This window comes from Cnephaeus nilssonii, assembly GCF_951640355.1.
Source record: "Cnephaeus nilssonii genome assembly, chromosome: 9".
Classification (NCBI taxonomy): Eukaryota; Metazoa; Chordata; class Mammalia; order Chiroptera; family Vespertilionidae; genus Cnephaeus; species Cnephaeus nilssonii.
In genome coordinates this window covers 831,919-844,391 of record NC_137080.1, presented here as the reverse complement: position 1 = coordinate 844,391, position 12,473 = coordinate 831,919, and the positions used below count along the sequence as shown (strand labels likewise).

Below are 12,473 nucleotides of genomic sequence, written 5' to 3'. Positions count from 1 at the left end.
TGTAACAGTCATTGCACCACAACTGTGCTCGATAACTGCATCCTCATGTACCTCATTTTCGCTGTGGAGGCAGTTCCTACAGTGTTGGTAGTGCTTGTCGATGGCTGTTCTTCAGACACACTCTGTCGACAACGTCGCTCTCTTTCGGCCTCAGAGGTACATTGTGCCAATAGTTGGTCTTCAGACACATTCTGTCGACGATGCCGGCTTCAGAATGTCCACAGAAACGTGCCCTCATCACCTGGTGCCCACAGCCACCGTTTTCCGGACTGGGCAGGGCTGCGGGCTGCTTTTGTGCCATGGGGTCTTGGCAGTGTCGGCTGCAGTTTGATGGGCTGTCGCTCCGGGATAGTGGGGGGGCCTGTGTCCCACTTGGGGGAAGCCGAGTGTTGCTTTGTTGGCACCAGGTCCGTGGTACCGGGTCCGTGGTGCCTTTCTCTCCAAATGGCTAGTGCGCATCACAGCAGGCCCTGTGTTGAGCGTCTGCCCCCTGGTGGTCAGTGCGCATCATAGCGACCTGTCGGAGGGACACTTAGCACATTAGCCTTTTATGTACAGAGACGGCGCAGGTTTTAGTACCGTAGTAATTGTGCTTTAGTGGAGTTGTTCCCGTTGTAAAGCTTTGTACTTGATTTTTATGGTGCGAACAGGCTGTAGGCTTCACCAGACTTCCAAAGGGGCTGTGGCCAAATCGGTTGTACCCTCTGGGCCGCACAGGCGGCTTTAGGGTTGTTTTGTGTGTATGTTTGTACAAATGTGGTATTTAAGATCACGTCAGAAATACAGACATGTTACGTTCTTTAATCATGAGTGTGGTCATTTTGTTCTACGGGTTTAATGTATTCTTTAATTGATCGTCTTTCAAATCCCCAAGATACATTTGCATGGTAGTTATTCACATACAGAGATTAAACCATGTTGAGAGTGCTGGGGTGGAAACTTCCTCTCTGACCTCCCACACTGCCGGCCGAGAGGCTGCGGAGATTTCTAATTCCATTGGAGTCTAGCAGCAAAGCACAGATTTAGCCTGTCTCATCAACAAATGGTTAGCGGATGTGAGCAGTCAGTCGTTAAGTAGGTAATGTTGGCAGTTACAACAGGCATTTTAGAAAATATGTTGGCTCATTGGTTTTCGCAGCAGGCTGTGCTTTCTGGCACAGGTTTTTGGCCTTACTTACAATGTTTAGGGGTTGGATACTGGATGAATTTTTGTTCAAGTTCATAAAAGGGGAGATCTGCTTGTGGGAAGAGTAAGCCTTAGCCTGTGAAGATATTTTACAGTTATTATTTCTTTTAAGCTTTCAGAAATATTATTTTTCCTGTACAATTTTATATAATGAAATGCACTTAATGTTAAAGAGTATTCTTCAAGTCCTAGCATTTAAAAAAGTGTTTATACAAGATTCAAAAAACCCATATTCAAGTATTTTTTCTATCCTCCACCTAAACTGTTAATACTCACGTGTTGTTACTGTTTTTTTAAAAGTGAGTCAGTGGCTGTTGTCTGGTTGGTGGTTTTCTGTACGAGGAGCGCGTGTGTTTGTGACAGAGTGGTCGGTCCTGCAGCAGCCATTTGCTCCAGGGGAGGGCATGGTGCCCACCTGTTCGAAGCTGGCATCGGCTGTCACAGGCCAGGAAAGGGGTTTCAGATCGATGCTGACCACGGTGAGAAGAAAAGGGACGGGTGTGGTGGCCTGCTGAAGATCAGAGCCGGTGGTCTGGTCAGCTTGAGCTAAAGGAGACCGCGCTGCCTGGGGAGTTCCTGCTAGAGAGGCGCGATGGCCAGTGATGGCCAATTCCACTGATTCATGAGACACTGATAAAATACTCAAGAGAAAATCTCCTTCTTTAATTTTTTGCTTCTTGCATTGGCTCTCTAGTAATTTCATAATATTAAACATTAAAAGTTGTCATTGAATCAATTCCAAGCAGTGTTCCGTTGATTTTGCGGACCTCGATTTAACGAACTTCAGATTTAATGGACAAAATTTCTGGTCTGTATGTCATATGTGAAAATTAACACCCTGTTAATTTTAAAATGCTTTTAACCAGGATTTGCTTATTAAATTAACAGATTATTTTTTGTTGTTAATTCACTGTTATTTTTAACAAGCTTAAGTGGATAGGCCATATGTTGGAAAAAACACTAATAATTTTGCTCACCTAAATAAGTAATACATATCTATAGCTACAGCCTACATATTTAAGCCCAGGAGTCCCCGCTAGGAAGCAGTGTTCAGGGAACCATGAGCACGTGATCACATCACACTGACAAGGTGATTGATTCTGTGTCCTGTGGCGTGACTCTCTGCAGCAGTTTTAACGTGGGCCAGAAAATGCACATGAAGGAAGGGAGCAGGGGATTGCTGCATGGCCTCTGCTCCCGGAGTTAAATGGCTGCAGGTAGCACCCAGGACACTGGGCACCAGCGGTGCCGGCAGAGGTGCAGGCAGGTCCTGTCCTACCTGCTCCACACCTTCCTTCCTGAAAGCAGGCACTTCATTGACATATCGGAGGACCTGCAACTGTGTTTTTTACTTTAAGTAGTTTTCTTGGGTGGTTTGTGTAACCAACACTAAGGAGTAAGTGCTTTTTTTAATGGAAACATCTGTCTTTGTAAATTACAATTATTGGCTACAACATTATCAGAATACTAGTGACCTGGTGCATGGATTCGTGCACATTGAAAGGAAATTAATTAGAAGGTGGCCAGCGGGGCGGGACTGGGCGAGATGGGCCAGACACGCCCCGGAGCCAACCTCCCGTGGTCCCTCTCTGGCGTCTGCGGAGTGAGCGGGGTCCCTCTAGCAGGTGGGGTCCCTCGGCCTGGCCTGTGGGTATCAGGCCAAAACTGGCTCTCCGACATCCCCTGAGGGATCCCGGAGTGCAAGAGGGCACTCTGCAAAGTTGCTGTCGTACAGGGTGTGGAACGCAAACGCAAGTGTGCAGTAACCAGATTCGGGGGCGACAGTGCCCCAGAAACACATCACCCACGGCCGAAGATGGAAACGAGCGGCCCCGCGAGGATTCAGGCTCCCTCCTCTCTGGTTTTGGGGTGCGTCACCCGAGAACCATAAAACTAAAAGACTACATTCATATGTTGTTACTGGAATGCTTTTCTGTGTGTGTGCAGCCTCGTGTCGGGATCTCCCACAGCAGCGGGAGGGGGGAGGGGCAGCACGGGGGCCAGGTGGTGGTGGCTGGTGCTGTATGTGGTTTGTTCGCTCTCCCAGACAAGCTTATGTGAGGGAATTTCACTCACCTGCTCATAAACTCCCTCAAAGCTGTTAAGTGAAAGGCCAGCTGCTGTCCTGCTACGGCCCCCAGGGCTCTCCCTGTGCGGGGGGGACAGGCTGGGAGACTAGGCAGGCGGTCAGGGCAGGTCATGAACTTCTCTCAACTCCAGACTCCTTACTCATCCATCCACCTACTTCTGGAACTCCCGGGACCTAGTCTGAAGAAGAGGAGAAGATCGTGTCAGATCACACTCCCTTCAGGTGACGAGAGACTGCTGAAGGGACAGCAAGCATGGAGGTCCGAGCCCAGGTTCTGGGCCGGGAATGCTGGTGGCCTGTGGGCCTGCTGCGTGGCCAGCTGTGATGGCGGACCTGGCCTTCCCCGGCAGGCAGGTGACCTAGCCCCACCCGCAGCGGGCCTGGGTGCTGGTCTCTCGGTGTGTGCTCGGGAGGCATAGTTATGACTGCGCTCCCAGTGTTGAGGTTCAGGAACTGGATTTTACCCGTCTTCTCAGACTTGATAAAATCACAGGAGCCAAACTTACAATCGACTGAATAAATGAAATACTAAAGTATTTTTTAAGGGAATATTCTAGTAACAACTGTACTCAGCTATTTCTGTGTGACGTTAAGGTAACCAGGCAAACTAAATTGTTATTTATTAACACTTCCTTAGTGCAAACGGAGCCATATCAGAGTTTGATGGCACTTTATTAGGGCTGAGAGCACCGATGAGAGCTGTCCTTCCCTGGACAGGAGTGCTGTTGCTGCTGACTCTCTGTCCTTAGGGTGCCTCTTTTTTTTTCATTTATCTCCACTCTGTACGCTTCGTAGCTGAAGCACATTCACGCTGGGACTGTGTTTGCAGTCTCCTCTGCCTGGGCGGGGGGGTGGGGGTGGGGGTGGGTGGGTGGGTGAGTGACCTGCCTGGGGGGGAAGTGACCTGCTCTGGAGGGGGGAGTGACCTGCGGGGTGGGTGAGTGACCTGTGGGGTGGGTGAGTGAGTGACCTGCGGTGGGGGGGGGAGTGACCTGCCCTGGGGGGTGAGTGACCTGCCGGGGGTGCCCCATAGGATGAAGGAGGAACATGGCTCTGCTTTCCAGGTGGCCTTGCGTTTCCTGAGTCCTCGTGGTCTTGCTCAGGGGGCATCCCTCCCAGACCCGGGCTGTGTCTGTTTCTGGACTGCTCGGTAGTTTGGAATTGTTTTTTGACGATTCTCAGAGAAACTGGTGCTTCCGTGTTTTGGGGACCCGTAGGTATACATGTAGCTGTTTCATTCTCATCATGAAGTACATAAAACTAGTCTTTTAGCAAAACGCTGGCATCCCCCGGAGGTTCCTGGCCGTTCTGGTCTGACGGGTTGTCAGGGTGAGCCTTGGCCGGAGCCGGCCAGTTTGGCGATGAACACGGAGGCTGACGGGAGATCTGCGGTGCTGCCGGTGTGGTGAACGTCTCCGAGTCCTGGGACAGAACTGACTCCCATGATGAAAACTTGAATGTGTATAACTGAACGTCGGAGGGATTTTTCCTAAAGTATTTTGGGGCCTCCGGAGAGGCAGTGGTGGAGAGTGAAGCAGGAAGGAAGAACCGGACTGGTCTCAGCGTGGGCCTTGGGGGCGAGGCTGGGGTGAGGGAGCGGAATCGGGGCGCAGGGAGTGCTTGGTGCAGAGAGTGCGAGCGCACACACAGTTCCGTGGTTCAGGAGCCGCTTCCACGCGTGTTGTTCCGTGTGAAGGTTCAGGGTCGCCAGCGTGACGCGGAGCTGGGAGAGGGGACGTGTACAGAGCTGGCTGGAGAGGCCGCTGTGTGAGGTGGGGCGCCCAGAGCGGACCCGCCATGCAGCTCCCATTTGCCCTCCCTCCACCCAGAACCGGTGGCTCCGTGCTCTTTCTTAACACGCGTGCCCTTGGCTTTGGCTTCTCGGGCCCGTGGGGAACGGGAGGGTCTCCTGTCTCGTGGTCAGACAGAGCGGAGTGGGGGTAGCCATGTGCTTGTTGTCTCACTTTCTGGTGCAGTTTCCGGTCGTTTATCCAGTTCACCCCATTCTAACGTCCCACTTCCATCCTTCTCTTCCAGTCAGTACTGTCCCGTCCTGGTGATCAGTGTGGAGTAGCGGTGGATTGGGAAAGTCGAGGGGAGCTCACGGGTGGGCTTTGAGCCTCTGCTGGGCAAAGGCGTGGCATCTGAGCGTAGGAGGCCACCGCAGCCGAGGAAGGATACGGCCTGACGTGGCTGTAACGGGCTCGGATGGGTCTGGGTGTGTGTGGAGATGGGATGACTGGGTCTTGGGAGTGGGAGGGGGGAGAGGGAGGAGGAGGACTCCTGCCCAGCAGCGGGATCCACATTAGTGCTGGAGCCCAGACTGACCCCAGTAGAGGGCCCTGCCGCGTCCCAGACGATGTGTGGCCGCAGACAGAGGCCTGTGGGATGCGATGCTCCCAGAGCCCTGGGTCCTACAGCAGGGCCTGCCACGCATGTGCGTTTCCCCCACGTAACTGGCCTAGTGATTAAAAAGGAGAGAGACCTGTGGGAAGAGCATCCCACAGTGCCTGCTGCACAGCGCCCTCTGCTGGCTGGGGTGCAGTGTCGTTTTCTCTGGAGGAAGGTTTTGAGAACAGTCGACGGGTCGGCTGAATGTGGGCACGTGGTTTATACTGGAAGCTAGTTACAGTGCATTCTGCAGTGTCATTTACTCACATGCACAGCAGGAAAGGCTGCATCCCCCGTGCTGCTGGAGTCGTCTCCATGACCCCGGCTGGACAGACTCAGGGACAGACAGGCAGGGACTGGCACTCAGTGGGCCTGGATTTAGAGCTGGATTTGTCACATAAACTGTGTGCGTTTTAATGACCAGATGTTGAAAATAGGGTTGAATAGTACCTACTGAACTGGGTTGTTGTTAAGACGTATTAGAACAGTGCACGCCCAGTGGACCTGGCACTTGCTGAAGAATCAATAAATGTTGGCTGTTACTAACGGCAGCGATGCTGCAGCCATTATCTTCCCCATGAGACGAGTGAGGCAAAGAGCAATTGTACATAACTCGTCCCAAGTCACTAATTACTTCTGAAGACAGATCCCCTGTCTCTTACTTTCTGTCTCGGAGTTTAGGGGAATGAAACATTTTAGAAAGTGGTGAATTGCTCTGGCTGGAGGCTCAGTTGGTTGGAGGGTCATCCCATACACCAGAAGGTTGTGGGTTCGATTCCTGGTCAGCGCACATAGCTAGGTTGCCGGTTTGATCCCCAGTGGGGCGTGCATGGGAGGCACCATGTCTCCCTCCCTCCCCCGCTCTATCTCCTCCCCCTCCCCCTGCCCCTTCTGCCTTCCTCTCTCTCTAAAATCAATGAAAACATCTTTTCTGTTGAGGATTAAAAAAAAAAGTGGTGAATTGTCTTTTTCATTTATCAGTGTTATAGAAAGTGGATCTTTTCAGAATGCTGTTTTTCAACAAATGTATGATTTTGTTTTCCTTTAGGATTTGGAGTTCCATGGAGTGATGAGGTTTTATTTTCAAGATAAAGCTGCTGGGAACTTTGCAACAAAATGTATCCGGGTCTCCAGCACGGCCACCACGCAGGACGTCATCGAGACGCTGGCCGAGAAGTTCCGGCCTGACATGCGCATGCTGTCCTCCCCCAAGTACTCGCTCTACGAAGTGCACGTCAGCGGAGGTCAGTGTCCCCTGTCCCTGCCAGGAATGCGGCCGGCGCTGCGACCCCAGCACTGCCCCTCCCCCCTCCCCAGGTCCTCTTGCTCCCCCCCCCCCCCAGAGGCCCAGGGAGCCGGGGGCGGCGGCAGAGCTTCTGTGTGGGGCGAAGGCTCTGTGCGTCCCCAGCACATGTTTGTTGGGAGTCGGAATGAATCTGGGGTCACAGACAGGATGACGGTGTGCTGCTTGCTTCTGGAGAAAGAGTTCGCGTAACTCTCTGCATGGACTGTACAGCACAGCTAACGATAACCAGCTAACGATAACCCGGCTAACGATAACCAGCTAACGATAACCAGCTAACGATAACCCGGCTAACGATAACCCGGCTAAGGTGTGCGATGGGCCATCAGCCTTCCTGTAGGGTCTGTGATGGGAACAGCACGTTTGCATCGCTGTTTGGGGAAGTCAGGGCAACTTGAGGACGCTCTAGTAATTTCTCTTTGTTTTAATATTTGAAAAATCTGAAAAGATTCCATAGATCTATATCAAGTAACAGTTTAAATTGGACCGATTAGAAATGTAGAAATTTACAAATTTGAATGTTTTAGAAATGTTCAGTCATCTGTAAAAAATGTAATTAATGCAGCAAATAAAGGATTGCATATAACACAAACCTAATTTGAATAAGTTCTATCCACAAATCCTTTTTAATTTTTTGTTTGTTTTTACTTCAAAAAATACAGCTTTCTTTGTAGATTTGAAATTGGGCAAAATTTTTTGTAATGTGTGGAATTCAAGTATGGCCAAACATTTCCCCCCCAGTGGTATGTAATGTAGGCCATTGTTGTTTATTACTTTTTTTAAAAATAAATTTTTATTGATTTCAGAGAGGAAGGGAGAGGGAGAGAGAGAAACATCAGTGATGAGAGAGAATCATGGATCGGCTGCCTCTGGCACACCCCACCCTGGGGATGGAGCCCGCAACCTGGGCCTGTGCCCTGACAAAATCGAACCCTGACCTCCTGGTTCAGAGGTCGACGCTCACTGAGCTACACCAGCCGGCTGTTTATTACGTCTTTAAGGTTACGAGGGTCTCGCCTACGTAAGTAATGCCAGCCCTGAGTGTGAAGTAGGACAGCCGCAGTGTGGCTGGGTGTCCGAGGGGAGCGGAGAGGAAGACAGCCTCTCTGCTTCTCTGTCTGCCGGCACCGGTGGGTCCACGGAAGCCGCCAGGTGGAGTCTTGGTGATCATAGGATGCAAGATGGGAATTGGAGATCTAAAAGCAGAATTTTTTTAAATTGGATTTTTTTTAAAAGAACCGTTTTCCTTTATATTTTTAAAATTAGATTTGCTTTTAATAAAAAAGTAAAATGTATTACTTGTAAGGAGGTGAAAACCATAGAGGTGTAAAAGAAAAGGAAATGGTCTCTCCCCAGCCCTGAGGCGAGTGAGCAGCCAGGACAGTCGGCCCCGTCCTCCCACCCCTTGGTGCTCAGAGCTGAGGGCCCCACCTGGGCCTCAGGCGAGGGGGCCTCTGGGCAGACCTCAGTCTCCCCAGGTCACGGAGCCTGGGGGGGGAAGGGGGTCAGGCAGTTTTTAATGGCACACCTTGGCCTAAGGCAGTGGTCGGCAAACCGCGGCTCGCGAGCCACATGCGGTTTGCCGCTCTGTTGACTAATGAGTTTGCCGACCACTGGACTAGACTAAATGTTACCGTGTAGTTGGAAGCTGTGAGGATTAGGCAATTGTGGCATATTGTGTGCAAAGAGGTAAAGGGTAGTAACCCTAAGGTGTAATGCCTAACACCCTATTTTATCGAGTAGCTGGATTTAGACAAATTAGTAAGTGTTTACTCTCTGACAACTTTGTGGCTGTGTGAAGAAGTAATATGCATGAACTGAAGGAAAAACTAAACTCATTCCATTCTTAGTCACAGTTACTTTCCTCTGGAGAAAGAAGGGATTCTGCAGTTTCTAAGGAGTATGGAAACCTCGAAGGCAGGGGCTGCCTGACAGTGAGGACATACATGTGCACTCAGCGGGCGGCAGGGCACGTGTGCGCTCGGGCCCCACACCCTGGGATCTGTTTGCTTTTATGGTTTAGACGTGATTGTTCTTAATGTTAGTCTCTAAACATGCAGTGTGAAGGGTTTTTATCTAGTGCAAACTTCACAACAACATCAGGGTAATTTCAGTTTGTAGCAGGAATTTCAGACTTCTTCATCCAGTTACTGCTCTGTCACTCTGTTTTTTATTTCTCGTGTTTTCAGTTGATAAAACAATAACTTAGAATTAGCTATGCTACATTACCGTGTGCATACCCTGTTTGCTAAGTGCCTCTGTAGGTCTGCTTATGTTTTACGTTTGTGCTGTCCCCCTGCTGCCTTGACCACAGTAGGTCCGCCTCCCTCTTGGCTGCCTCATTGGAGCACACCTGTGCTCAGTTGCCTGTTGGCCTGAGCCACCTGGAGGCTCCTGTTGGGTGGCCAGGCTGGGTGGCCTCTCCAGAGGCCTCAGTGGCTGCCTTCTCCCTGCTCAGTGAGCCCGATGCTCGCTAGGTTCCCAAGGAGGAAGACAGACGGACACTGAACTGAGCACTTGATCCCGACAAAGAAAAGGAGGTGGTAGCTTGTGACGGAAGCGGATCTGAGGGGTGAGGGTGGTGAGGTTTGGAGACGAGGGTCAGAGGTACAGAGCGAGGAAGAAGAGCAACCATTTCCACCACAAGGAAGGTGCCGTGGGGGTCGTGCCATTTCCTGAAGCACAACGCTGATGCGAGAGGAAGTGCCTCAGAACCGGTGGGACTTGTGTGTGTTAGCACTTCCTTCCTGTTGCCCTGGGATACTTCCATTTCCAGAAACAGGCGTGTCTGGCAGGTTCTAGAAACGGTGTGTTTCCTCCCTGGTTCGTGTGTGTCTTGTTTTCCCGGTTACGTTCTGCATGTTGAGAGGACGCTGTCTCTGGCCGGTGTGCACTGGATGCTTGGTGGGTGCAGACGGGCACAGATACTGAGTCAGGCAGTAAAGCTCCCTGAGCATTTGCATTGCATTCCAGTGTGTCCGGAGGCCTCGAGGGGATACTTGATGTCTATAGAATTAAATGCACAGCAGATGTCGGGTTAGCCACGCCATCAGGTAACCATGGCTTCCCTTTCCTCATATCATGTTTTGAAGAAGAAAGAAGATTGGATGTGGACGAGAAGCCCCTGGTGGTGCAGTTGAACTGGAATAAAGATGACCGCGAGGGCAGGTTCGTCCTGAAGAACGAGAACGACGCCGCTCCTCCCAAGGTAGGCCCGCGCTCCTCCGGGCAGGCGGCTGCTCCCAGCACGTCGCCATCCCGCTCTCTTTTCCTCGGTGACCTGCTGTCACCCTGTGACGTCATATAAACACGGTCACCGCCCCGCTGGCAGGCCAGGCTATAAAGTAAGAATGAACAAGCAGATTGACAAGATCTAGAAAAGGAATTGGAAGTTTTTGCTCAAACTATCTTTACAACTTTGCTTTACTAAAAGCCAACTTATTACAGCTGCTTTACTTCTTTTGAAGTTAGAAACACTATAAAGTAGATAATGACTTAAATGCTTAGTTATTTCTATATTTTTATTAGGTTTCTTTTATTCAAATTACTCTATGTAAATTATTTGTATTTTTATTTATTGAAAATCAGATTTCATGATTCTCACCCCAGTTTTCCTACTGGATATGCCTGCTTGTTTGCTTAGCAGTTTTGAGTTGTGGTAAAGTTTATACACAGTGAAATGCACAGACAGTGAGCGTGTAATTAATTAAGATTTGATGACTGCCCTCACGGAGCGGTCAGCCCAGTGGAACTGGAGAGCACTCCCTGGCCGTGGCTGTGCCGCGGCGCGTGGAGGAGCTGGGTTCAGCCCCAGGTGAGCTTGACGTGGTTCTGTCGTAGCCGGCGTAGTGATCATGTCCCTTCTGTCAGAAGGCTCAGAGCAATGGACCTGAAAAGCAGGAAAAAGAAGGCGTTATCCAGAACTTCAAGCGGACTCTCTCGAAGAAAGAAAAGAAGGAGAAAAAGAAGCGAGAAAAAGAGGCACTGAGACAGGCACCCGACAAAGAGGACGGACCTTTCCGAGGGGATGACGTGTGAGTTACGTGGGAAACGCTCGCGTTTCTTCATGTTCTAAGCCAGGTGTTTGAATGCAGCGGGCTGTCAGGTCAGAGGTTACTGTGGGCGAGCGGTGGCTCTTCTGCATTGAGCTGCTTGCTGACAACACCTGTCGCTCACTGAGTGTGCTCAGGAGCAAGCCGGCCGGCTCCCTGCTGTTTTTCCTGATGGACCATGGCTGTCCACGTCTTCTCTTCACCTTCACCCGGCCTTCCTTTCATTTCTTCTTGTGGGGTCCTTTAAGCAACAGCGGTTTCTTATGTACCTCAGATACGCTTACCACACACTCAGAGTTGTCACGAGCAGTGAGAGCAACCCCGGTCCCTTAAAGGGCCACGTGCACCGACACACACACACACACACACACACACACACACACACACTCTGAGTGGCCAGATTATTATGCGTTCAGAGATCATAATAATCTGGCCACTCAGTGTAGCTCCAAGAAAGTGAACGTTGGTAAACCTTTTAGTTGTTAAAAATGTATAGTCCATCTTACTTCTTGGGGTTGGGATGTTGTGTCACTCATTTGGTCTGTTTTAGGGTAACATGGATGAAAATTGCTGAGATGTATAATTTACACATTTTCCTTTGAGCTTTGTTAATACACAATAATTAAACGGTATAAACTCACTATAGGATTTGAATTGTAAGTTTCTGCTCAGTCTTAGTTTGGTCTGTTAGTTTGTACTGAGAAAGTGCACTCTATCCGCATTAGCTGTGGCTGCGTGGTGGGCAGTGCCGGGCAGCCCGCACACAGCTGCCATTCCAAGTGTTGCGTGGTCACAGTGTAACAGTTCCTGACACAGAAGTTGTAAATGGTGTTGGTGTCCTTTTTCCTGACAGTGAGAACTCTCGCCTGGCTGCTGAGGTTTACAAAGACATGCCCGAAACCAGCTTCACCCGCACCATCTCGAACCCCGAGGTGGTCATGAAGCGGCGGCGGCAGCAGAAGCTGGAGAAGAGGATGCAGGAGTTCCGCAGCTCGGACGGGCGGCCGGACTCAGGTCAGGCTTCCCGGTTTCCTGCCGTGGTTGTAACCGAGTTAGTAACCACACCGTCTTGATGCAGAGGCCTTGCGAAGCGGAGTTAACGGGGACGTGGCCTGTTCACAAGTGCATGTCGTGTCTGGCCCTGACTCAGCGTGGGCTCCCGCGTGAGAGCTCTGTTCACAGAGAGCCTTGTTCCCTGCAGGGCCAGCCAATCCGTGTGTCTCTCCCTCCCTCCTTCCCTCCCCCTCCCTTCCACTCTCTCTAAAGATAATGGAGAAATATCCTCAGGTGAGGATTAACAAAAAAAAGGAAAGGGAAGGTGGTAAAAAGTTTTAAAAGGGCAAGAGGAACGCTCCTTAACATCTGCCGTGTGCGAACCACGTTCCAGACCTAAAGGGACTCTGTCGTAGGGTATGATGATGAGCTGCTGAAGAGTGTAAACGGGATTCAGGA

General features: G+C 50.6%; 1 protein-coding gene across 15 annotated transcripts in view; it reads left to right on the top strand.

Moving 5' to 3' along the window:
• The window catches only part of AFDN (afadin, adherens junction formation factor), a 98,314-nt gene that overhangs the window by 25,121 nt on the left and 60,720 nt on the right, over positions 1 to 12,473 (top strand). For 10 of the 15 annotated variants that reach the window (XM_079779933.1, XM_079779936.1, XM_079779935.1 and 7 more), the window contains exons 2-5: positions 6,715 to 6,910; positions 10,062 to 10,177; positions 10,840 to 11,003; positions 11,875 to 12,035. In XM_079779933.1, the coding sequence (XP_079636059.1) occupies positions 6,715 to 6,910; positions 10,062 to 10,177; positions 10,840 to 11,003; positions 11,875 to 12,035 (637 nt within the window). The remainder of the gene's footprint in view (positions 1 to 6,714; positions 6,911 to 10,061; positions 10,178 to 10,839; positions 11,004 to 11,874; positions 12,036 to 12,473) is intronic. The other 5 variants (XM_079779930.1, XM_079779937.1, XM_079779929.1 and 2 more) reach the window with 3 other exon arrangements.